General features: G+C 49.6%; 1 protein-coding gene across 2 annotated transcripts; it reads right to left on the bottom strand.

Moving 5' to 3' along the window:
* Window positions 1-4,857: 4,857 nt before the first annotated feature.
* Window positions 4,858-25,344, bottom strand: CPA5 (carboxypeptidase A5). 2 transcript variants are annotated; one of them, XM_066366168.1, is made up of 11 exons: window positions 25,229-25,344; window positions 23,279-23,360; window positions 22,117-22,251; window positions 14,229-14,327; window positions 12,940-13,041; window positions 11,663-11,764; window positions 11,215-11,325; window positions 10,717-10,807; window positions 5,902-6,101; window positions 5,534-5,618; window positions 4,858-5,081 (listed from the first exon to the last, which is right to left on the bottom strand). In XM_066366168.1, exons 1-11 carry the CDS (start codon window positions 25,342-25,344, stop codon window positions 4,894-4,896), a joined length of 1,311 nt encoding a protein of 436 aa, XP_066222265.1. In that variant the 3' UTR covers window positions 4,858-4,893. The 2 variants fall into 2 exon arrangements, with proteins under 2 accessions (XP_066222265.1, XP_066222266.1); XM_066366169.1 differs by lacking the exon at window positions 5,534-5,618.
* Window positions 25,345-25,618: the final 274 nt, after the last annotated feature.

Below are 25,618 nucleotides of genomic sequence, written 5' to 3'. Positions count from 1 at the left end.
GTACTTTTCAGCAGGAATGGACAGAGGAATTCGTCTTTGTGGAGAGAGCAGGTTCTGCAGTGTTTCTAATATGCAATGATAAAATTGCATCGATGAAATGGTCAAATATAAAGCAGCACTTCAACACACACCATACTACATTTGCATCGAAATATCCAGCAGGGGACAGCAGGAAGAAAACATGTCAAGAGCTACTGTGCAGAGTGCAAGCTAGTCAGCAGCAACTCCGTGTTTAGACCCAACAAGGTGACTGGAATTCGGCTAGCTTTGCTGGTGCTTTAGCAATTGTGAGAAACGGAAAGCCATTCACAGATGGGAAGTATGCCAAAACATTCATGCTTGATGTTGCCAATGAACTTTTTGACGACTTTTCTGATAAAGACAAGATAATCAAACGAATAAAAGACATGCCTCTGTCGGCAAGAACTGTTCACGATAGTACCATCATGATGGCAAATCAAATTGAGGCAACACAAGTGAAGAACATAAATGCAGCACCATTCTTTTCTCTTGCTTTGGATGAGTCAACAGACGTAAGCCATTTATCCCAGTTCAGCGTGATTGCAAGGTATGCTGTTGGTGACACTCTATGTGAGGAAAGTCTTGCTGTTTTGCCTATGAAAGAGACAACGAGAAAAGGATTTTTCAAGTCTTTCACTGAGTTCGCTAAAGAAAAAAATCTACCAATGGATAAACTTATATCAGTGTGTATTGATGGTGCTCCGTGCATGGTGGGGAAAAACAGAGGATTCATAGCATTTCTTAGTGAACATGAAAAGAGACCCATCCTAAGTTTTCACTGCATCCTACATCAGGAGGCGCCTTGTGCCCAGATGTATGGCGAGCAGCTTGGTGAGGTGATGTCGCTGGTCATTCAGGTGGTCAACTTTATTGTTGCCCGAGCTTTAAATGATTGCCAGTTTAAAAAACACTGCTGGATGAAGTTGGGAATAATTATCCTGGTCTGCTTCTACACAGCAATGTGCGTTGGTTGTCAAGAGGGAAGGTGCTCGGCCATTTCACGGCTTGTCTGAGCGAAATCCAGACTTTTCTTTAAATGAAAAACGTCAAACATCCTGAGTTAGCTAACACTGAGTGGCTCCTGAAGTTCTACTATCTCGTGGACATGACTGAACATCTGAACCAGCTCAATGTGAAAATGCAAGGCGTTGGAAATACAGTCTTATCCCTTCAACAAGCAGTGTTTGCATTTGAAAACAAGCTGGAACTCTTCATCGCTGACATTGAAACAGGTCATTTAGTACACTTTGAAAAACTGGGAGAGTTTAAAGATGCATGCACAGCAAGTGACCCTGCTCAACATCTTGATCTCCAGCAGCTAGTGGGCTTCACATCTAAACTCCTGCAGTCATTCAAAGCGCACACTGGAGAATTTCGTGAGCGCACTCGTCTTTTTAAGTTCATCACCCATCCACACCAGTGTGCAGTGGACAGCGCCGACCTGAGTTACATCCCCGGTGTCTCCGTCAGAGATTTTGAGCTACAAGCTGCTGACCCAAAGGCCTCAGACATGTGGGTGAATAAGTTCAAGTCACTGAATGAAGATTTGGGAAGACTTTCACGACAGCAAGCAGAGTTGGCGAGCAAACACAAGTGGGGAGAAATGAAAAAACTTCAACCCACGGACCAGCTGATTGTCAAAACTTGGAATGCACTTCCTGTCACATGCCACACACTGCAGCGTGTGAGTATTGCTGTACTGACAATGTTTGGCTCTACGTATGCATGTGAGCAGTCTTTCTCACATCTAAAGAACGTTAAGACCAACCTACGATCACGTTTAATGGATGGAAGTCTCAACGCCTGCATGAAGCTTAACCTCACCATGTATCAACCAGACTACAAAGCCATCAGCAAAACCATGTAGCACCAGAAGTCACATTAATGGTAAGAAGTACTTTATTCATCATTGGTTAGCAACAGCATAACAACATTATTAAAAAAATTCAGAGAGTTATTGTACTTTATAAGTGTTGGTCTTACATAAAATGCACACATTTACTTGTATTTAGTGTTAAACATATTGTATGGCTCTCACGGAATTACATTTTAAAATATGTGGTGTTCATGGCTCTCTCAGCCAAAAAGGATCCTGACCCCTGCTGTATGTGCTCTGACTAAGGATCAAACAGGCAACTTTTGTGCATGGGTCTACACTCTAACAACGGAATTATCCGGCCAGGGCGCACCCAGTCTTTATAACTACAAAGTGGGTGAGGGGTGAGGGGAGGAGCTGGACTGGAAGCTTTAAAAGACCCTTTCATCTGGAGAGTTCAGTGGCTTTATAATTAAGTCAGTCACTTAATAAATTACAGCAAAGGAATGGATTTGGAGGCCCCTTCAGAGAAGTTGCAGCAGATGCTGCTGACTGCCTTCCGACATCCATGCTCCCCATCCTTCTCCCCAGCAGAACTCCAATTCTTATGGGGGGCAGCAAGGTGCCCAGCTACAAAACAATCTCCCAGCCTCCTTTGCATCTGGGCGTGGTCACCCAAACAAACTCCCAGCCAATAAGATGTGATTTTAAATCCAGGGGTGGGCCTGCTCACCTGGTTTACATTTTTGACCCTTACTTTTCCTTTCAGGAATTCAGTCCCATGGTGGAGGTAGACTCAGGGTCAAAGCAATGACAGAATGGCATCACGGAATAATCCAGAGGGGTCTGGGTCCCCAGGGCATGAAGGAAGCACTGAACGAGCCTGAACTGCCCACCTTAGACTGCCCTAATGGGCCATGGCAGAGGGTGGGCTACCCAAAACCCCAACTCTCCCTGGAAGATGCAAACGTGTTCCTTCTGGGAGACAGAAAAGCAGGGATCGGTGGTACTCAGGCTTTGAGGGACCTCAGAACTCCTGCCACAGATGGTAGAAGTGCAGACTGGAGATTCTATTTCAGCCTGGGTGTGGAACCCAAAATTATTCATGTGAAATAACTCCTTATGGATTCTGCTGCAGGTGTGGCCAAATGGTGGTTTTGTGACAGTGGTTTTGTTTTTAGACAAACCCATGTTCAAAGATCCTTCAACAACTTTCCATCCGTGTGGGCTTGCATGGCTTTTAAAACCTCTCCAAATTGTGCTTTTCTTATCTGAAAAAAAATGAGCTTATTAATACCAATAATATCCTCCCCATGAGGATGAAATAAAAATATTTATGCAGAGGGCATAAAAGTTATAATCACAGGCTCCAGTGTGTGCAGGTAAAACTTGCTTTATTTATCCACAGTTTATATTAACTTAGCCCATAACCTCGTACTTCCGCTCACAGCAGAGAACTTCAGCTTTGAAATCCTAGATCGCTCACACAACTTCCAGCTAAAAAAACCCCACTACGTCTCTTTTAGGAAACTGCAGCCCGAATTGAGAGTCTCTCCTCCTATGTTGCTGGCTCATCCCCTCGAGATGATCAGGGTTCTTCGGGGGTTCATTTCCCTGACTTCCTCAGGCCTCCCACGTGGCACTGCTGGCCCTAGGCATGGCCATCTTCCCTGGGCTTGGCCTTCTTGCCTCCTTACCTGGAACCTTCTCATTTCTCTGCTCAGAGCTCTCAGCAGCTGCTCTGCTAAGGTGTACCCAGGCTCAGGGCTTCCTCTAATCACCTGCCCAGTCCCCTTACTCAACCACTGTTAATCTGTTGCTCAGGCACTATATTGGAATGGGTCTCACCTAGAGTTTTAATCACTACTGATCTCCACCTTCCGTTAACTAGTCCAACCTCTGTGTTCTTTTACAGGTTGGGTAGGAAGGGGGACTTGTTCTGATTTCACCCTGCTTTCTTCCTTGTCTGGTTTATAACAAAATCCTGTGCTCAGCGTCCTGCAGGGGCCAACTCATGGATACCCACAATTCTTTTCTTTTACAGCAACAACAAAAGTCTGACTCTTGTGATAAAAGTCGTGCTTTCTGCTTCAGCCTTACACAAAATCATTCGGCTCTCCAGTTGATCTCTTGCTGCTTGGGGGTATCTGCCTTCCCCTGAGGAAAGGGCAAATAGACTTATTATTCTGCTCCCTAGTGGTGAGGGAAGTCAACCAGTACAAGGAAGCCCAAGGATGAGGGGAAGACACCTCATTTGCATCTCAAAATATCACCACTTTCTCTCCCTTTGAGAAAGTGTCTACTCAGCACATGACCTGGCCTAGACTAACAACTCAGTGTGTGACCACCAGGATGACCACAGTGAAGAGGATGAAAAAAAGAATTCCTTCTCTTTGACTGTGTGGCGCCCTGCTGCACGGGCTATGGGGGGCTGTGACTGTGGTCCCAAGTCTAGCTAGGGAAGTCATGAGGGTGCCCAGGAAGAGCAGGTCACATCCAATGGCTGGTGATCTTCCATTTATGGGGTAAGTGGGATCTACTGAGTGGGGGTCTCTGAAATGTGCCCTGGTCCCCAACGAGTGTGCGGCATGAAGCAGGAAGAGAAGGAGGCTGCCTCTCTGTGCCCACCTCTCCCTCAAGGGGCTGGAAGTGCCAACACCGGAGACCCTCTCTTCCATCAAACATCGTTCCCTCCCCGGTCATCTTAAGATGTAAATACCACCAAGGGGACAATGTGTATGTCAGCAGCTCCCAGGGGGTGAGTTGTCTGTTCTGGGCCCTGAGAATGCCACAGGAGGAAGAAAAGTAAGGCCTGCAGGCCCCTCCTCCTCCTGAATCCCTGCAGAGAGAAAAGGTATTTCGAGCTATCACTCAATGCTGAGCCCAAAAGGGAGGTGGCCATGTACAAGAAGCTGCCAAGACTATTCAAACTTGCTTTTATTTTCTAAGGGGTTGGAGCAGGGGTTTGGGGAGGGGGTGTATAACTTAGGGTTCAGGAGGAGCCCCAGGCCGTGGAGAAGAGGATGAACTGTCCTGCTCTGCCCTCGGCTGTGCCGCTAGTAGGGGTGATTCAGGGTGTGCTTCATAATCGTCCGAATCGCCATCCACGTCTCCTGGGCCGTGGGGATGATTTGTGCGGCAGGCAGCAGGAAGCCGTAGTTCCCTGTGTCCCGGAGCTCAAAGCTGAAGGAGTATTTGATCCCATTGTCATAGGCCCAGTCGATAGTGATCCCACTGGCCACATCTGGATACAAAAGGGCACAGAAATGTCCCTGAATGGAAGAACAGGGTGTGGCCACACAGTACAGGGATATCCTGAGTGGAAAGTGAACCCTGGAAGCCAAACCCCTGCCCACCCCAGACCACACCAAGCCTCCCCACCAGGCCTTAACCCAGGCCACAGCCTGCCCACTCAGCCCATCCTCTGCCCCAGCAAAAAGAAAGTTCTTTGAAGACACTAGGTGCAGTATCTTTGCCCTCCAGGAATGCTGCAGAAAGCCAGGCACTGGGCACCATGCACTGATGAGTGCTACAAAGAAGCCATTCCCTGGTGAGGAAATCAGATCGGGCTCAGCCCAGCTAGACCATGACACTGCCCTTGGCAATGCAGGCCTGCCAGTCCGCAGCACGCCTGCACCTGTCCCAGCCCAGGTGGACGCGGTGCCTGGAGAAGCAGCCAGGGGAAGGCTCGCTCACAGAGGGTGGTGCTGATGCTGCCGTAAGTATACTTGATCCCGTGGACCTCATACAGGGCCTGCACTGCTCTCTTGGCAAGACTGTGCTGCAAGATGACATCCAGAGGCTGAGAGGCCGGGTCACCCCTCAGCCCCACACCCCCACCAGCTGCTCAGAAGCAGGGAGTTAGGAGACCTAGAGGTTGCATGTGTAGATGGCTTTCAGTGAGAAGGGAACATAGCACCTGCAGCTTTGGACTTGGTCACATATGAAAACAACCTCCCCCCTCCTCCCTACCATAGGCTCACTCGGTGCAGACCCTTGTTTCAGAGTGAGGGCTTGAACCATCTGCCAGATGCCTCCCCCAAGCCCTAAGCAGCCAATCTCACCAACTCCTCTTGGTTTGAAACAGGCTCCAGTGACTGGCCATAAGGGTACATGAGTATCTGAGAGTAGCTGTGGATGGAGATCACAGCCTTGATGTTCCCATGGGCTGTGATGAAGTTCACTATAGCAGCCACCTCTGGCTCCGAGTGAGGGTAGGGCCCACGATAAGTCTCTGAGCATGGGTTGTCATTAGAACCATTTCCTAGAAGTAAAATAAAACCACCAAACTGTTCAGATTCCCAGGTTTGGGAGAGATACTTAGTGCTCACAAAATATCCATGTATATTCCTCTACATTTCCCAGCCTCCTTTGCAGTTTGGTTGAGGCCATATGACTACTCCTGACCAATAAGAATGTGTACAGTAATGACTCACCACCTCTAGCTCAAGGCTGTTAAGAGTAAACATGGCTCCTCCACACTCTCTTCTATCTGTGTGGTCGGCAGCAAAAAAACTCTAGATGGAAGAATTGTCCTGGATCCCTCTGTCACCATTGGAAAAGACCTGCCGAAGAGAGTCACCTGCCCACATTGGACTTTGTGTGCATGAAAACAAACTTTTATTGTGTTGAGACACTGAGATTGGGAGGGGTGTATGTTACTGCCACATACCCTAGTCCAGTAGTTCTCAAAGTGTGCACCAGGGTGTACTGGTGCACCCTAGAAGATTTCCAGGTGTGCCCTATGGCATTCATTCCAGAGAAATATGTGCCTGTTGGGGACCAAACCACCAACAGGGTTTTTGGAGTTTAGATTTTTGGGGGACAGAGGTGTGGGGAATTGGCTCTAAGCTGACAGTCTGCCCAACCCCCCACCTCACTTGCCTGATTAGGTTGCAAAAGGCTGTTAAGCTGTGGTGCTGGGTTGTTTACACTACCCTCCATGTTCCCTAGAAAGACTGGAGGCAAGTTTCTTCTATCCTTTGTTTGGTGTAAAGTTAAGATGATATATATGGTGGGGGTTTTCTGCACTCAACACAATTAAGAGTAAAAAGAGAGGAATTCTTCAATGTATTGATGAAGAAATGAGAATTTGCCTTTCAAATATATGCCCAAACATTGAAGAAATCGCTAGGACACATCAGGCTCATGTTTCTCATAAACACAAGAATGAAAAAACTTAACACATTTGCTCTGGGACCTGCCAAATTTACTAAATCTTACTAAAAATGTATCTATATATATAAAAAGATAACTTTTTGGTCATTTTTTAATTTTTAACCCCTCTTTTTGTATGAATTCTAAACAGCATAACTCAAAAAATGTAACATAAAAATGTTTTTTAATGTCAGAATAAATTGAATTTTGTCGTATTTATTTTGTTTAATTACCATAAAAGCACGCTTGGACTTTATATTTTTTCTTTAATATTTGACTTAATTATTATAACATATTTCTCAGAAATTTGTATGTAGTGCGCCTACAATTATTTGTAGGATTTTAAATGCGCCTGGACTTCAAAAAGTTTGAGAACCACTGCCCTAGTCTAATATACCAGGGGAGCGTAGCTACACTGTGACTCAGCAACCCTAGGGCCCCATAAGGAGCTCCCTGGGCCTGTCCTTTGGTTAAGTCCTAACTGTGGCTCCATTAGAGAGGTGATCCTGCCTCAGCAGTTGCCTCCAGAGAAAACTCTAGGTCTCCAAACCCGGCTTCCCCTATGAGCAGAGACCTCTTTGAGCTGCCCCTTCATTGCCGACCCTCCACTACTATGGGGAGGGCTTGGGTCAGTTGAATGCTCGAACTCAGTGTCTGCTCCAGCCATGCCACAGCCACAGCCCCAGAAGCCACGTGGACTGGGGGCCAGGAGAATAGAACCGATCTCCATGGTTGCCCAAGGCTGGTCTGGGAACCCAGGTACAAGTCTTTGAAAATTCTTCTCTGGGACCTACACTGGGGGAGAGGGCCAAGAGGAGCTGTGCCTCCATTTTGTTCACAAATTTAATTTGTTCCCATCTCCTCCTAAATTTCTTGCTCCCCATCTCTTTCCTTCCTCTTTCCCTCCTATTCCGTCTTTCTCTCCTCCCCAAGGGCCATGTTGTGGAGGGCCGGGCTGGCTGGTCACATTTGCAAAGAGCCATTCCAGTTCCTCCTCTTGAAATGACTGCAAACAAGCCTGGTCCAGAGGCCAGGGGTCACCCCAATTTCTGAAGCTTCCTGAGGGGTGCCAGAGCACCCCTCTTGACCCCCAGGGCAGTGGACTGGCCAGAGAGCTGGAGCAAACCACTCCTCCCTGAGAGCGCAGGTAAGGGCAGCTCAGGTGGGTGGGATGATCTACAGATTACTCATTGCACAGCAATTAAATTAAGGCAAGAATAAAACCATAAACAAAATCTTCCTGCCTGAGTCACCAACCCAGACACTCATTATTCCCAGCCAGAGGCAATCCTGTCCCCTGAAAGAACATCCCCTTTTGGTGTGCAGGTCCTCACCTGGGGTAGAGGACTCTGGTTAGAAGGGGATGTGCCTTCAAGGAGCAAAGGGGTGAGGAGCAGTCCGATGGCTGGAGTCAGCCCAGTGAACAGTGGCCCTGACTGTTGTGTCTGCCCAAGTTTCTGCACCTGCTACACTTGATGAATGACAAATAGCAACAGATGAGCAGAGTGGGGGAGGCTGAAAGCCTTGTCTGTGTTTGCAGCCTACGCATGGAAAGCGGCCCCCCTGCCAAGGACCAGGTGGCTTTGCCCAAATATGGAGGAACACTTCAGGCCATTAGTTCTGGTTTGAGCTAAGCAGAATAAACCAATCTTGCCCTGACCAAATAGGAATTAGCTGCCTGCCTTTCTCTGACGTTCACAAAGCCCTCTGAGTCCGTCTGTTTCCCAAGTAGCTGCTAATGGATTCATTAGCTATTTATTTTTCCTTCTCTAAAAATGTAATTTGGAGCAAGGGGAGATCTCTGGAAGGACATGGTAAATTATTAAAACCTGTAATCTTGGGGTAGTGGGATTATGGGAGCTTTTTGTCCCCTCTGGGCTTTCTTTTCCATATTTTTTTTACAAGGTGTGTATACTGATGTTTTTTCCTGTGGTGAAACCCCAAACATTATTTTCTTTAAGAACTAATTTGTCTTTTCACTAGCCAGTCCGCCCCAGGGTCTGTGGGTACGCACTGCAGCCAGTTCCGAGGGGCCCACCCAGATGATCACTTGGGGCAGCTGTCTGGTCATTTGGAGGTGGAAATGCCTGATTTTACACAGTTGTGTTCCCTAACAGAAGCGGCTCGTCACACAGCCTCGGAATTTCAGGAAACTCTACATTGTGGTCTGAGGGGGTGGGGTCACACTGTTCTCTGGATGCTTCAGAGCCGTTTGTATTTTTCAATAAGAACAGACTCAAAGAAGCCAGATTTTCAAAGTGACGGGCATCCAGCTCTAGAATGTTCTACCTCATTGGTTTAGCCACCCATCTGTGGATCTGCTTTGCAACAGCAAGGCAACTGTCTCCTCTGGAGCCAAACCCCGATCCCCCAACAGAGTGATGGTGCCATATCCGGAGGCCAAGGGCTTTGCCCGTACAACTCTCTCCTCTAGACAATGGCTCATTGAGGCCCAGCATCCCGCCCATTAAAGTGCTGCATTTCCAGGTCTGCGCATTTATCTCTGGGCTTCCTGGAGGCCTCAGTTTCCTCAACTAGTCTCCATGCCCCTGGCGCAGTAAAGGAGACAATCAGGATGAACAGGGACTGGGGAGGAAGTTGCCCACACCTCCCAGGATTCACACAGCCCGGCAGATACTCCCCACCACCACTACTACCCCTCCCAGGAGTCACACAGCCCGGCAGATACTCCCCACCACCACTACTACCCCTCCCAGGATTCACACAGCCCGGCAGATACTCCCCACCACCACTACTACCCCTCCCAGGAGTCACACAGCCCGGCAGATACTCCCCACCACCACTACTACCCCTCCCAGGAATCACACAGCCCGGCAGATACTCCCCACCACCACTACTACCCCTCCCAGGAGTCACACAGCCCGGCAGATACTCCCCACCACCACTACTACCCCTCCCAGGAATCACACAGCCCGGCAGATACTCCCCACCACCACTACTACCCCTCCCAGGAATCACACAGCCCGGCAGATACTCCCCACCACCACTACTACCCCTCCCAGGAGTCACACAGCCCGGCAGATACTCCCCACCACCACTACTACCCCTCCCAGGAGTCACACAGCCCGGCAGATACTCCCCACCACCACTACTACCCCTCCCAGGAGTCACACAGCCCGGCAGATACCCTCCCCCCATCCTGTCAGCCCAGGGTTACAAAGTAATTGGGTCAAAATCAAAACCAGGCTCAAGTGGTGTTGATGATAAGGAATTGGCTTATTCTATATTTGAAGTATTGCTCTGGCCTCCCCAGAGGGCACGTTTCAGGTCACAGCTCTCAGGAAATGAGTTTGGAGGTATTTTCTTGTGGCCTGCTCTCTTCAGGGAAGGGCTAGAGGCATTTGAGGGGCCTTATAAACTCTGGGTTTTAAATAACCAACAAGATTACTGTGTACCTCCTTAAGCCCTTCTCTGCCATAGTTCAGATTTGACCCTGGCAGTTAGTCCCCACGCAAGACGCTGTTTCCATGTTTCTCATGAAGGCTTAGCATGTATATACATTTCACACATGTGTGCAGCCTGTCTCCAGATCCCACGGCCAACCTAGGCACGTGCGTGCCTGTCCCTGGCCGTGGCTCACTTGTGAGAGTTAACTGTGGTGCCTCCTAAGTTAAGAGGCAGCATAACTCTACTGTGTGGGAGACGCGTCCAGGGGAAAGCCCTTCGCCAGCCCTACCCCTGCGTCCGGCAGGTTGTCATACCTCCAAAGCCTGACCTCCAGTTCCTGTTCAGATCCACACCAAGGCAGGGGATCCCAGGTCTGCTGGACTTGTTCTTCCGCCACAAGCGGTTCTGAGAAAGCCCAGGACGGATGATCTCATTGCCGGGCCCAGTCCTGGCCTAGGAAGGCGGATTGGCTGGGGGGTCTGGTGAGGGAGGGATTCTCTAGGGCATATGGGGCTGCCATGGGGCTGGACCAAGGCTGGATCAGACTCTTGGTGGTTAAAGCCGGGGTGAGGGCAGATGCCTGAGCACAGGCGGCCAGCAGTGGTCTCCTCTGGGCAGCAGGCGGGAGGTCGCAGACAAGAACCACGACTTCAGGACTGAGCAGCCCATCGGCCTTAGTGAGGCTTGGCAAGGAACCCAAGGGGCTGACCCCCAGGGAACCTCCTCCCAGCTTCCCAAAGCCAAAGTAACCTTTCTTCCCTCCACCCAATGGGACCCCTGGCCCCTGACCCCTCCCTCCCAGGTGCCCTCACCATGCTGTGGGTGAAAGCAAACCCATCAGGGTTGGAGACGATCTCCAGAAAGATGTCCATGGCGTTCAGGATGTTTGTCAGGATGCGGTCTTTGCCATATTCACTGACAATCTGCAAGAAAGGACAGAATGGGTGGAGGGTGAGGGCTGGGAGGCCCTACAGGGCTCTCCTCCACGGTGGAGCAGGACATTTGCACAGCCAGTGGCTACAGGCAGAGGGGACATCTGGCCATTAGGTGCATCCTTCACACAGAACCGAGGGCTTGGATTTTAAGCAACTAGAAGGCAGAGGCTAGATGTGAGCTCTGTGCTGCACAAGACCAGCTGGCAGCTGTTCCAAAGGGCAGGAGGGCAGAGAGCATCCTGAGTTTAAAAAAACCAAGTATAATATTTCAACTGGAGGAACCCTTACACCGTCAAGCAGCCCCCGCCCCCACTGCCATGCTGACCTCCTTGGCAGTCCAGATGCCGGTAGCATGGGTGATCCATTCCCGGGAGTGAATTCCAGCGTCGATCCAGATGGCCTGGCGCTGGGAGCCTCCAGTGCTGAACTGGGGAAGAACAGCAGGAGCCAAACAGGTTTGAACCAAGACAGCCACTGTGCTGTCCTTAGGCTGCCTGGAAGGAGCCCTGGGTGTCTCCTCACTGCTCGGGGTGGCCCTTGGTGCCCAAAAGGGAAGCTGTACATGCAGGTACCTATGCGTGAACCCGTGAAGGGTGCATGTGTTGGAGCCCTACCAACACAGTGGTGCTCCCAGAGAGCAAAGAGATCCAGCTAGAAGCATAGAATCTCCCAGGTTTGAAAGTCTCTGAGATACTTCTAGTCCTTCTCAAACTTTAAAGGGCACAGGAATCCCCCGGGCACCCTACTAAAATGCAGGTGCTGATCCAGTCGGTCTGGGGAGGGGTTTGAGATTGGGCATTTCTAACAATTTCCCGGGGATACCGCTGCTGCGGGTGCAAGGACCACACTCTGAGTAACAAGGTCTGAGACAACATTAAAGAGAGAACATGGTCGACCCCTTGGGGAAATCACCACCAGGACAGGCAAAGTCAGGTCCCTAGTTTGGTGAGATCTTGGCCCTCCGGAAAGGTCCCCGGACATTGTAGCAGGCACAGCAGTGCTATCTTCTCTGATTGCTGGATATCAATGCCCTGCACAGTCTATACTGCGGAGTGCCCTTTGGGGCACATCCTAAGAATTGTCTCAAGGGGTTCCACATTCTATCCGGCCTCCTTCATGACCAAGGGCACCACTGCTGCCAAGTTTGCTCAAACTCTGTTTTCATTGGTCCTTGTAAAGAGCTGGGAGGTCTCCCCACAGACTCAGACCTATCTGTGGGGCTGCCTGAGCCAGATGACCTCCATCATTTGTAATCGAGGCCTCTATGCACCTCTCTTCCCATCTAACAGATGCAGCAATGGAAGAAACAGAAAGAATGCTGACTCACCCACACTCACACTCCAAGTTCAGGGTGACGACTGGCATTCTATGTTCCATCTTCATAGCAACCCTCCCACCTACTTCCTGACCCAGGCATGCCCATGCCTACAAGGGTGAGTCCCTGATCTCCATGATCCCAATGTGTATGGGTCACCTCAGGACAGGAGCATACACATCTTGTCTTTCCTTAAAACTCCCACCTAGCTGCGACCCAACATGAGCTCAATCTTATGCCAGGGGCTCTCCTTATAGAGTCCAGTGGTCAACACTGATAGCTTTTACCTTCAGTACAAGAATGGACCGATTTTCAAAGCTGTGGCCAATCTGAATTTTTGAGACAATATCTGCATGCTCAGTTACAAAGCTGTCAATCCAGCTATATATCTGAAAGCAATGAAGTTTATCAGATGGGCAGTGAAGCAAGAAGAGGGTGGGCCCCAGGACCTCTTGGAATAGTCTCCTTCTCCCACCCTACCCTCCTTAGTGCTTTCCCACCTCCCATAAGGACCTGAAAGAACCCAGATCAAAACCACAAGAAGACAACCTCCAGGCTTAAGGCAACAAGCAGTGATAGACCTGGGTTCCCAGGCTTCTCTCTATCATGCGGAGCTAACTAAGCCTTTGCCTGCAAGAACTGCATGTGCTCAGCCTATCAGTGCCTAGGGTTGACCTGCAAGATGCTCTCAGGATGGAAGTTTCTCTTATTTCCATTTAAGACATTTGACAGATCTCATAGACTTCACAGTGTCGTTTTTGGTCTTCTTGCTCCTTTTAGATTCTAAGCCACTTGAAAGCAGGGTTATTTATCTCCGATATCAATAAATACTGACAGGCTATATTAATTTATTCTCTTATTCTTCCAATACATATCATTGAATTAATTAATTATGGAAGAGAATAGGTCCTCTATTATGGGCCTTGTGAAATGGGAAGAGTGGAGATGATATGATAAAGTGGACAATGCCTAGCTGTCCCATCAAGGCATGGGAGTTGCTCCTTGAGTTTCTTTCTGGGCTGGATGTCTCTGTCTCCCTTTGCATGTTCTCCTTCATGGACAAGTCACAATCAGTCATGCCTGCCCTAATTGGCTGTAACTGTGACCATGAATTTTCTCCAACTGAAGGCAACTCTGTTTGTTCTACAAAATAGTTCTCCAGTGTGCCTGGCTTCCTGCCCTTTCGACACTCCGGTACCCACAGCTGGGGCCACTTAACACCAGGAGTGGTTGTGGGGAGGTCAAGACCCCTGGATCCCTGGGCAGAGCATTAGATATGAAGGTGCCTCTACATGCTCTGTTCTGGCCAGTGACAGACCCTGCCTCAGCATTCCACAGAGCAGGCCTGTCACTCTGGCTCCGTACCTGCCGTAGGCTGACAGTGGTCCCCTCTATCTGAATCCTGGCTTCTGGGTCTCTGCAGCAGACCTGTCTACCTGACAGATGTTCCTCCCTTGTCCGCTCCGCACTCCCCAGCGTCAGTTCACAGTCTCCCAGGGACCCCCGAGTTCTGAATCTGGATTCCCTAAGGACCCAAAGGGAAAATCGAGCCCAGAGCTTCACCGGGCAGCCCTACCTCCTCCAGGGTGTGGTAAGAGGAGTAACTGAAGCTGCTGGCACTGCGCTCCAGCCGGCGCGATCTCACCATGGCTTCCCTCTCCGCATCCAGCAGCACCTAGGTGACAGGAGCTCGGGTCAGACGGGAAGGGGTGGGCTGGGACACTGAGCTGTGAACACTGACCCCCGGGGGGAACAGAGGGCTCCCGACCCACGTCACCCACTTTCCCCCCAGGAAGTGGCCTAGACAATTGGCATCCAAGCCATTTGGAAAGCCAGCCCAAATCAATATGATTATAGTACCAACACAACAGACTTTCACTCACCATCTTAACTGCTCCTCAAGCACAAGTGTAGGCGAGTGGAAAGCAATGCCCTTGGCTCTCAATTTGGCATTGGCACTCTATCCTCAGTTGCCACTTCCCACTGACCACAGAGAGGGCAGCATCGTGCCTGGGTTGGATTGACCTCCCACATTATCCTGGAACATTTTTCCCATCTTGGGACCCTGTGAGGTGAGCAGGTGCCCTTCCCCACACGTTTATATACCCTTCCATTGGCATCCGGGGACCAAGGCAGCCTAGGACTCAGCACGGACTGCGGCTGGAGGAGGGCCTGAGCCCCTTCACCACAGAGGCTGCTGGGAAAGCTGAGGACCTCAGCCCAGAGTCCCCAGCGTGTGGCCTGCAAGTAAGTCCTGCTGATGGCTTGCTTCAGCCGGAGCCGACTGGTTTACTGGGCTTCTCTAACCTCAGTTATGTCATTTGATCTGGTCAGGTGACCAGAGGACTGGGCAAGAATGAATGAGTCATGTTTTAGAGATAAAGCTAGTTAAAGAGGTGAAGAAACTTGATGGCAAAATTAACAAGGGGCAGAGTGGAGATAAGAAACCACATATCCTTATTCCCAGCCTTGGGTTCCTTGAGGCTAGCTCGCTATCCAAGCTAACAAGAATTATATCTAGAGAGATATGGATATAAATACAGATATACACACATAGATATACAGATATACTATGTATATAGATACATCTCTGTGTCTGTGTGTACACACAGAGAGTAAGCAAATGTGTAGAACGTTAACAACAGGTGAAAAGCCTGTCCTCTTATTCTTGCAATTAAAAAGTGTTGTAACATAATTAAAGAGCAATACCCTAAGCCAAGAACAAGATACTAAAATGCCAAAAGAAATATACCAAAATGCTAACGACGCCTGTGAGGATGGAAGGATTATGATTTGACACTTTTTTTTTTTTTTCTCATCTCTGCTTTTACATTTTTGGCTACATCGTTCTACTACCCCTTTAAGCAGAATCTCCGAAATGGATAAATAATACTAAAACAAAAACAAAAGCCCCAATGGCGACAAGACGGGAGCAGCCATGGAGTCTGCAGTTCCACGCCCGCCTCCGGCCCACCTGGCATGGCTGCCCCAGTCGGCTCACCCACAGTCTTGCTCAAGCGCACGGGTTTTAAAATAGGAATGGAAATCCATGTTTGGGGCTCTTTTTATTTTCTTTTTGAACACCCGACAACACATGAGGCCATTGTACTGGCAGTGTTTTGTAACGGAACTAGCCCGGCTGAAGACGGTCCCCCTTGGGCGAAGCTGGGTTGCTGGTGGAGCGAAGGATGGCCGGAAGAGTCCTGACCCTCGCTGGCACGGGCACCACCCTGGGAAGCTCTAACAAAAGGAATGTGTCTTCTCCCAAGAAAATCAGTGGAAGTCTCAGCAGCCCACCGATGTGTGCCTGTCACTGCCAGCTATGGTGCAAGCTGCAGGGGACAGAGTCCGGGGCACCCAGAGTCAGGGCCCATGTGATCCGGCTCTGGTCGCACCAGAATGAAGCCAAAGGTCCACGAGTCTAACTTCCTGGGGTCCGTCGGAGGGCCTGAGGCAGTGGGTTGGAGGTACGGGCCAGGGAGGAGAAACTGGGAGGAAAGGCGCAGTGGGGCCAGCACTTCCCACACAGCTCAGGGACACCCACAGGAAGACAGCTCCCATTAAGCCTGTCCTTTGTTCCACACAACAGCTTGGAGGCAAATGGGAAGTCGGCACCACACTGCAAATATCTTTCCAAACACCCTCACAGCCTTGTGAATGGATATGACACCCGCTTACAAATTGGGAATGCTCAGTCCTCGCAGCTGGGCCCCAATTCCAGGAACATTAATCTACCCTGGCCTGAAAAAGACACAGATGTTTGCTCCCCTCACAGGGCTGAGGAAAGGGGTTGGGAGAACTAAGAATGCAGTCTTGCCACAGGCTCAGGAATGCCTAATTACAGCCTTGTCAGGCTTCTCAGAGAAGAAAAGGAAGGAGAAGAAGAAAAAAAAAGCAAATCTCAGAAGCAAGCCATTTGCCTCCCTGGAAGCCATAACCTGACAGGGAAAGTAATACTTGGGTGTGAATTGATTTATGACAGGAGTAAGGAAGGATGGGGACATTAAGCAAAGAACAGCACCTCCAGGAAGGGGGAGGGGAGGAGACTGAGGGTCCCAGAAAAAGAAGTTGCCACCTGAGGGAACTCATGCTGGGCAGAGGAACTCCAACCACAGACATAAAGCACACAGTTCACAGAAACAGTGGGCGCCGTGTAAGAGATCAGCTCCACCCCCACGCCCACCCCAGGACAACAGGAGTACCTCTCCTCCTTTGTCCCCAGCCTTCTCTTCTAGGCCTAACATTTGCAACAGCAGCTACATGACCAGTGGCGGCTACAGTCCATGCCTACAGATCGGAGGTGTCAGAATGGACTCCCCTCAGAGAGGAAGGCTGAACTGTGACTTCAGTGCCCAAAAGAGAAACTTAAAACGCCGCACCAGCAACAGGGACAACCTCTGAGGAGGCAGATGGCACAAGAGCACAGGGTGCCAGGCCTGGAGCCAGACTGTCTCAGATGAAACTGAGACACTGTCACTAACTTGGAAAAATTACTCATTTCTCTGTGTCTTCATAAAATGTCATGTTATCACATACTCTAGCACATGTTCTCATAAACATTAGATGGGTTAGTGCATGTAAAATGCTTAGAACATTGCCTAACATGCAGTAAATACTAGCCATGATGAGGGTGATGGTGACAGTGACAGGACAACAATCGTAACTGTTGGGATGACTCTGGACTTGCTGGTGGACTAGTCCTTGCAAGGCATGACCAGGAAGTCTGGGTTCCTGCAGAGGGAAGTGGTGTGAGTAGGACCTGGGATGGCAGATTGCCCTTATTAATGGTCACTCGGGTGAGTCAGTGAGAACCTGCCCCTTCTTCTGTCCCTGTCCCCTGGGTGCAGCCAGACTCGGCCTCTCCCTCCTCGGGGCCTTGCCCACAATAGCCTCACCCACGATGGCCTCCTCCTTCCCTTGTCTTCTCCTGCACTCATCCCAAACTAGCCTCCTCTCCTCTTTAGAGCTGCCCCCCTCCCAAGGCAAGAGCATTCCACTTCTGAATCTCTTCCAAACAAGTGTTTGCTGAGCACACATGGGGCACTAGAGACACGGCAGCCAACAAAACAAAACAGCCCGCCCTCATGAAGTTTATAGTCTAGCAGGGGAGATGGACAATAAACGAGATAACTAAGTCAGTTATTTTACATAGGGTATTAGAAGGCAGGAAGTGCCAAGGAGAGAAGTGATTCAGAGGAAGGAGGGAGGGAACTGTGTGGGGAAGAAGGGTACAATTTAAATAAAGGTGAAGTGGAGCCCTGGCTGGGTGGCTGGTTGGTAGAGCATTGTCCACTCCAGACACATAAGGGTTGCACGTTTGGGTCCCCGTCAGGGCACATACAGGCTGATGTTTCTGTCTGCCTCTCTTCTCTCTCTCTCTCTCTAAAAATCAATAAATAAACTTTTTAAAAATTACAAAATAAAATAAGGTGAAATAGTGGTAGAAGGAGACGTGATTTTGCGTGGTAAACACACAATACAATATACAGATGATGTATCATAGAATTGTACACCTGAAATCTATATCATTTTATTAATCAGTATCAGCCCAGTAAATTCAATTAAAAATTTTCTAAATAAAATAAAAATAAAACTCAGTAAATATCATAAGGTGAAAAGGTGGTGTGCTAATAAGATTTTGACAGCAGCGAGGGAATAAGCCATGCAGATATCTGCAGAAATAGCATTCCAGCTGTGGGGACCAGCATGGGCAAAGGCCCTGAGGCAGGACTGGGTCAGGCAAGTTTGAGGAACAACAAGGAGGTCCAGGTGTCTGAAGCAGAGCAAGCAAGGGGGAAATAGTCAGCGATGTGGGTTGGGACATAGATCATAAGGGGTTTGGCTTTTACACCAATTTGGGAAGGCATTGAGAGTTTTAAGCAAAAAATTGATATAGTCAGATTTGTGTATTTTTAAAGGACCCCTCTGGCGGCTTTGTAAGACCAGGCAATAAGAAGGCAAGGATGGAATCAGGGAGGGCAGTTAGAAAACTACTGGAATAATCCAGGTGAAGGCTGATGGAGTGTCAGCCTAGGTGGTAGAAGAGAGTGTGGCAATATACAGGTTGACAGGTGATCTGATGGATTTGCTGATGGATTGGATATGGGATGTGATCAAGAAGTCAAGATGACTCCAGGTTTCTTGCCTGGCATTGCCATTTCCAGAGATGAAGAAGGCTGCGGAAGAGATTAGAGGCTGGGGGGCTGGGAAGCTCAGTTTGGACCTGTGAAGTTAGAGATGCCCATGAGACATCAGGTGGAAATGCTGAGTAGGTAGTAAGCTACAAGAGCCTGGAGTTCGGGGTAGATAGGTGAGTCTGGCCAGACATGTAAATATGGGTGTGGTCAGGAGGTTGAAAGTATTCAATTCCATGATCCTGGATGAGGGGACAGAAAAGAGGTCAAGGAACAGAGCTGGGAAACAGGAGGACAACATGCAAAGGAGTGGCCAGTAAGATGGGGGGCACCCCAGGCGAGCGCAGATCTCTGGGTTTGCTCTACAGGGAAGCGGAGGAATGGAGTGATAGCGGGAGGTGAGGGGAAAGGGATCACAAGAGGATTTTTTTTGAAGATGGGAGAAATAACTCTATATTTGTATGCTAATGGGAGTGGTTCAGTAGAGAAGGGAGATTGGTCAAGCAATATTTACCCTAAATTGTATTTTGCTGTGGAGGCTCAGAGCACGAGTGATTTTTGTTTTCTCCTTTGTGCTTTTCCTCTATTTTCCAAATTACTTAACATGAATATTTATTAATTTTGTAATCAGAAAAAAAGCCATTAAAATCCACAGAGCTGATTGCTCAAGTGAAGCTTTTCCACGGTGACTCATCCTAAGGAAAAAAAAAAAAAGAAAGAAAGAAAGAAACCAAAAGGCTGAAAAGAATGACGAGGTGAACAAAAATTAAATGCAAATAGAGCTCACTTGGAATCAGATAATTTCTTGCCTGGCCCACTGCAATTTCCTCACCACCTTCCCGCCTGTCAGCCTCTCCAGGCTCCTGTCCCCAACTCAACATTGTCAATTTTAGAGGAATTTTTCTTAAATGCAAATCTGATCGTGTCAGAGACCCCCACTGGCTCCCCCACGGGGTTCAGGATAAAATCTTGACCCCTTCACCCTGAAGAGGTGGCTGGGCCCCACAGCCAGTGGAGGCGGGGGGCTTTCCCCTCTTCAGCCACACCATAATTACAACCTTTTCAGAGAGATTTGCCAGGCCTCTTGTCCTCGCTCCCATAGCAACCTGCCCCCTCCCTCAGTGCGCTCATCCACTCCATTGTCATCATTGGTGCGCTCCCTCCACTCCCCGCTCCCACCACGCAGCTCCCCTGGATACAAGACCAATTTCTCATCTTTGTATTCCAGCACCTTACCCGATACCCAGCACACAGTAGGCATCTCTGTCTCTGTGGGTAGAACGAATGAACCCACTTCTTCTATCTCTAGTATCCCTCCGATCATGGAGGGATGGAGGGTGGGACACATCCCGCCTCAAAACTTTCCAGTGCCCCTGGGATTCCTGCCCTGTCCCAGCCTAGCACCCTCTTTCCTTTCCTTCTCACATCCATTAACTCAACGAACATTTATTAAGCCCCAGCTAAGTGGCAGTTTCTACAGTAGGTGCTGGGGTATAAAGATGGGAAAGGGGCATGACGCTGAACCTTGAGAGGCCCAAGGGGAGAGGTGTCTCTCTGCGCATGCTCATCCTGAACCTGCCGGAGTAATTCAGAGGACAGTTGAGGGCCCACCGTGTAGGAAAGGCGATGCCAAAAATTGGGGCTGAGAAGATCCAGAAGACAGGGAGAAACCAGGCCTACGCGTTAATAGCTAAAACATCAGACCAGAGGCCAAAAACCCGAATGGTGCAAGTCCCTTCCCCTCCAGTTAGCGCCTCTGAGCTGTCCTCCTGCTGGACACCTTTCCCCATCATCACCACAAATCAACTCAACACAGCAGACGCCCCCGTCCCAGCTCTCTCCAAACCCACATCGGATCTCAAATCTGACAATCAGAACTTGATGCGTTGCAGACAGAGCGAGTTGGTGAAAATCCTGCCTGGCTGGGTTAGCTCTGGCAGTACAGAGCATTTACTGAGAGTAAACCCCGCCCCCTTCCTCCCCCAACCCCCACCTCCAAGGATTCCAGAGCTGGGGACCCCGGTGGGGGGAGGAGATGCGGATGAGAATGGAGAATGAGGATGTTCAGCTCCAGTGGAGCCAGGGGGAGGGTCGGAGGTGCCTCTGGAGCCATTCCTGATGTGCAGAAATCAACAGAAACTTTTTAGAGACCTTTTCATGTCTGTTTGCCAAATGCGACGGGGTTTCCTGGACGGAGCAGGAGCAGGGACATGCAAACTTCAAAATGCAGGCCTGGGCTACAATGAGAACGGAGTGCTCTTTCTTTTGATGTGGCGGCCCCTCTTGTCTGTGGGAGTTTCCCCATTTTTGTTTGTGGGGATTTAATTAGAGAAATAGCCCACCCCCCACATGCAGAGCGGGAAACAGATGTGCCTGATGAGGATAAAAGTCTTTGAATGAACCTAAGTGCCCCGACCCCGCGCTTGCATGGGAAAGGAATGCCGCCTAATGCGTTTATCCCTCGCCATGTGGTGTCAAGTGTGTGCGCTCCGGGAGACTGTGTTCCCACACTGCGGCCCAGAGACCAGATTAGCAGCAGCTCATCGTGGTTGGGAATGAACCTCTGTGGATACCATGCTACAGGTACACTATATTGTCTGCAGAGGGGCGCCCCCCAAAAATCGCTGGAGGAAGCAGGCTCCTTGAAGACAAAACAATTGAAATAGAATTCCACAGTGTTCAGAAAAGACACTATCAGGGGCAGCCAGCAACCAGGGGGCCAGGGGGAAAGGGGTCCCCAAGATAAAGTCTCCCTCCGCCCTACCCAAGCGCAGGTCTGCAACCACTTCTCCCAAAGCAGTTTCTCTAGGAGAATCCTGTCTGGGAGAAGTGTCCAGCACCCTGCACGCTGCGATGGGGATAAGGGCAGGGAAGCCACAGCAGAGTTCACCCTGGGCTTCTCTGGAATGAAGGAAGTCCCTGGTTATGGATGGCTGTCACAAAAGGGACAGGAGGGAGCAGTTAGAGGGCAAAAGGGGTCCTCCAGAGCTGCCTCCCCACAATGCTTTAAAAAAGACCATGCCAGCCATGGTCAGGTTGCTCAATGGATAAAGCACCATCCTAGCGCACTGATATCACCGGTTCAATCCCAGGTCAGGATCCAACCTGTCCGCAGGTAGGAGAAGCAATCAATGAGTGCACAACTAAATGGAACAACTAAGTGGAACAACGAGTTGATGCTTCTCTCCCTCTCTTTCCAATCAATAAATAAACTAAAAAGTTTTTTAACGCCCAAGCTATTTCCTCCTATCCGTGTTTAGCCCTGGGTCTTTTCCATCCAAGTTGAGCCCAAACCAGAAAGGCAATGCTGGGGTGGGGAGAGGACCCCACCTGAACATCCTTTATCATGATGCTGTAAGCAAGGCTGTGAGACTTCAGATAAGATTTGATATCTTTCAGTTCAGAGGAAGGAACTCTCATGTCAACAGGGAGGCTGGGCCTGGCTGGGCCGCGCCAGAAGTCCACCTGTTCACAAAGAAAAGAAAAACAGTTGTGTTCATCACGTGTCCTGACACACACAACCCTGGAGGGACCCTGGAGAAACAAGTAATCTTCTTTCACAGAGATAAAAGGGCCCCAGTTCCATACTGAAAACCCTACAGTCAAGCAGAAGGATAGGCAAAAGCAAAAAAAAAAAAAAAATTTTCCAAGTCATTGAGTTTCTGTCCCTAATTTCAGGCACCTTCATCACCCAGGCTCACAGTACAACTTTGCCTGATCCAAAGAGCCCAAAAAAGTTGCTAAAAGTGAGTCTGCTCATCATCTGGGACATTAACATGGAGAAGAACCCTGGACAGAAGAGAAAGACATCACTGCCCTGAACCTGCCGAAGTAGGAGATGCCTAATCTGGATTCCCAGGTTATCAGAATGCCATGCCCATTTCCCAGTTTATAAAATGGAAAGACTCACAATACAGGCACTTATACAAATAGGAACAGGGACTTTGGGCCACATCCAGAAATATCTGGTTGTTTTAACAGCCCTCACACAAAATCCCTTCCATTATAATAGTTGAAGAAAATGTTTTCCATTGTGGAATACTTGCTGAGGACAAATGTTCTTGGAAAACAATTCTCAGGCTGATGGAGACAAGCCCAAATAAAACACAGGGTTGCCAAGCTAAGCCTGTTTGATTCTTTCAATTGGCAGATAGATGTGTCCAGTCTGCGTGCTGCAAGGCATCCCACCCAGAGACATATGTCCCCCTCCTCCCATGTGGCTTTAGGACATTTCACATTTCCCGATGCCAGGGTCTCCTTTGCATCCCCCTATCCAGGACAGAGGGGAAAGCCAACAAGAACCGCCCAACCTTCTGGGCAGGTGTTCCCAACCTTTCCTGAGAAGCCATCATTGATTTGCCCCTACTTTTGTGATCTTTGGCAGAGCCCTCAGAGAGCAGGTTTGGGGTGGGGGCAATAGGACAGGGAGCCGAAGGTACAAGCCACCGCGAGGGAGTAGAGAACATGTCCCCAAGCCTTGAGGAGTCCTCACCTTCTGGGGCTTTCGGCCCTCCAGATCCCTGAGAAGTGCAAGCTGCTTCTCATTTTTAGCCAGAACTCGAAGAACCTGGTCTCTGGAAAGAAACGGGGAGGGGCGGAGGGAGCCGTTAAGACTGATTCCTGGAAGCTTGTGCTGCATGGAGGAGGCAGCGTGGAGAAGAGACCAGGCTGAGGAGATCTGGTGGGAAGGCTAGGAGGCACCTGGTTCCGGGAGGCTGAGGGACCCCTGAACAGAAGGACTTGTCACTCTGAGAAGCACACATGTCCTTCATCCTGGGGCCAGCAATGTCTTTACCCCCGAGAACAGACCATCCAGTGGACTAAATCAAACCTGCCAATACTGCTAATGAACCCAAGGACAAGAGAGGGCAAGATAGGGAAGGAATGTGGAGTGGGGAGGAGCGTGCGAGAACAAAAGGAATTAAGGGGAGAGAGGAATTGATCCTGGGGTTACAGGGCCAAACAGTGGCCCCAAGTGCTCATTGCCCTGACCTGCTTTCTCCTAAGAGTTTGAGGACATGGAAGAAGGGGGGGTCAGCCTCATTCTGTCTTCCAGTGAAGCTGAGCTCTACCATGCCCCTCTGAAGGGGGTGGGAGACGGTGTAACTGAGCAGCCTGCAGTGTGACCACTGGGGTCTGATGCCTGAGATGGCATCAGCTCTGTCTCTGACTGGTTCTGAGACCATGGATGATGAACCTGCTCTCTAAGCTCTATGGCAGAAACTTTGGGAGACTGAGAAGACAACAGGTGCTTGTTGTTATTTAAAAGAGTACAATACCACCTCCATCTGTGGTAGGGTGCATAGTCTTTTGAAGGTTACTAACTTTGTGAAAAGCTAGGAACCCTACCCTGCCCCTTAGAAAAAAAAGTACATACACAAAATAATGTATGTATGATTTCAGGGGATTCTTAGAGCCCTGAAAGCTTACCAAAGAACCCCCGATTAAGAATTCTGGATTTGGGCCCTGGCAGGTTGGCTCAGCGGTAGAGCATCGGCCCGGCATGTTGAAGTCCTGGGTTCAATTCCCAGCCAGGGCACACAGGAGAAGCACCCATCTGCTTCTCCACCCTCCCCTTCTCCTTTCTCTCTGTCTCTCTCTTCCTCTCCTGTAGCCAAGCTCCTTTGGAGCAAAGTTGGCCCGGGCACTGAGGACGGCTCCATGGCCTCCGTCTCAGGCGCTAGAATGGCTCCAACAGCAGCAGAGCAACACCCCAGACGGGCAGAGCATCACCCCCTGGTGGGCATGCCGGGTGATCCTGGTCCGGCACATGTGGGAGTCTGTCTGACTGCCTCCCCGCTTCTAACTTCGGAAAAATACAAAAATAATAATAATAATAATAATAATTAATAATTCTGGATTTGGGGCCTGGCCATATAGCTCAGTTGGTTAGAGCATCCTCAGGAAGAGCAGATTCCCTGTCAGGGCACATACAGGAACAGATTGATATTCCTGTCTCTCTCTCTTTCTAAAATCAATAAAATAAACATTAAAAAAGAAGAAGAAGAATTTTGGCTGGGTTGCTTAGAAAGCCATCCTGTTACAGCAAGGTTGCAGGTTAGATCCTTGGTCAGGGCACATAGAAGAATTAACCAATGAGTGCATAAATAAGTGGAACAACAAATCGATCTCCCTCTCCCTCTCTCTCTCTCTCTCTCTCTCTCTCTCTCACTTTCTCTCTCCCTTCCTCTTTCTCTAAAATTAATCAATAAAAATTTTAAAAAATATTCTGGGTTTGGAGAGAAACAGTAATACAGTTGCATGTCCTACGCTGGAGCATGAGAGTGGGGGTTTTAGGGAATTGGAAGTGGGTTCAGGATGAGAACCGAAGCCCTGACTCTGCGCCCTGAGCAGGCCCTGGGAGGACTGCCTCCTTCCCTCTAGGACACCCGGTCCCTGAGCTCCTGGTGGTCCTCCTTTCTGCTGTGGAGCAGCCACTCACCCTGTGAAATTCATCTGGCCCAAAGCTGCTGCCAGGATGAAACTGCAGAGCAGGAGCATCCGCCCGTCCACAAGAGCCGGCCCAAGGCCCAGGCCTCCTGCCAGGGTGCCCAGCATGCTTCTTCTTCCAGGTGAGCTTCAGGGGCTTTCCTCGCACGCATGCAGGGCCCAGGCCTCAGGGCAGTGCAGCACCTAGAGGTGAGGGCCCGGCCTAAGAATGGGCGTTAGGCTCTGTCTGGGGAGGCCCAGTCTGTGACTCCCACACACTGGCCTTGGGACAGCTCAGGCCGCCCTTCCCTGCCTCTAGCCAGATCCTCTCCTAGAAAGAGGAGAAGAAAGAGAGAATGAAGAAACCAAGGCCCTTAGCTTTCTTTCTTCCCTGGAGGTTTAT

Source organism: Saccopteryx leptura, chromosome 2 (assembly GCF_036850995.1).
Source record: "Saccopteryx leptura isolate mSacLep1 chromosome 2, mSacLep1_pri_phased_curated, whole genome shotgun sequence".
In the NCBI taxonomy this organism is placed as follows: Eukaryota; Metazoa; Chordata; class Mammalia; order Chiroptera; family Emballonuridae; genus Saccopteryx; species Saccopteryx leptura.
The sequence above is the reverse complement of the archived record's forward strand: the minus strand, read 5'-3'. Positions and strand labels throughout refer to the sequence as shown.

Coding starts and splice junctions, on each gene's coding strand:
- CPA5 (XM_066366168.1), bottom strand. CDS start 25,344: ATGCTGGGCACCCTGGCAGGAGGCCTGGGCCTTGGGCCGGCTCTTGTG. Junction 11,765..12,939: donor GGTCCATTCTTGTACTGAAG/GTAAAAGCTATC, acceptor GTTCTTCCCCAG/TTCAGCACTGGAGGCTCCCA. Junction 10,808..11,214: donor TTGCTTTCACCCACAGCATG/GTGAGGGCACCT, acceptor GGGCTTTCTCAG/AACCGCTTGTGGCGGAAGAA.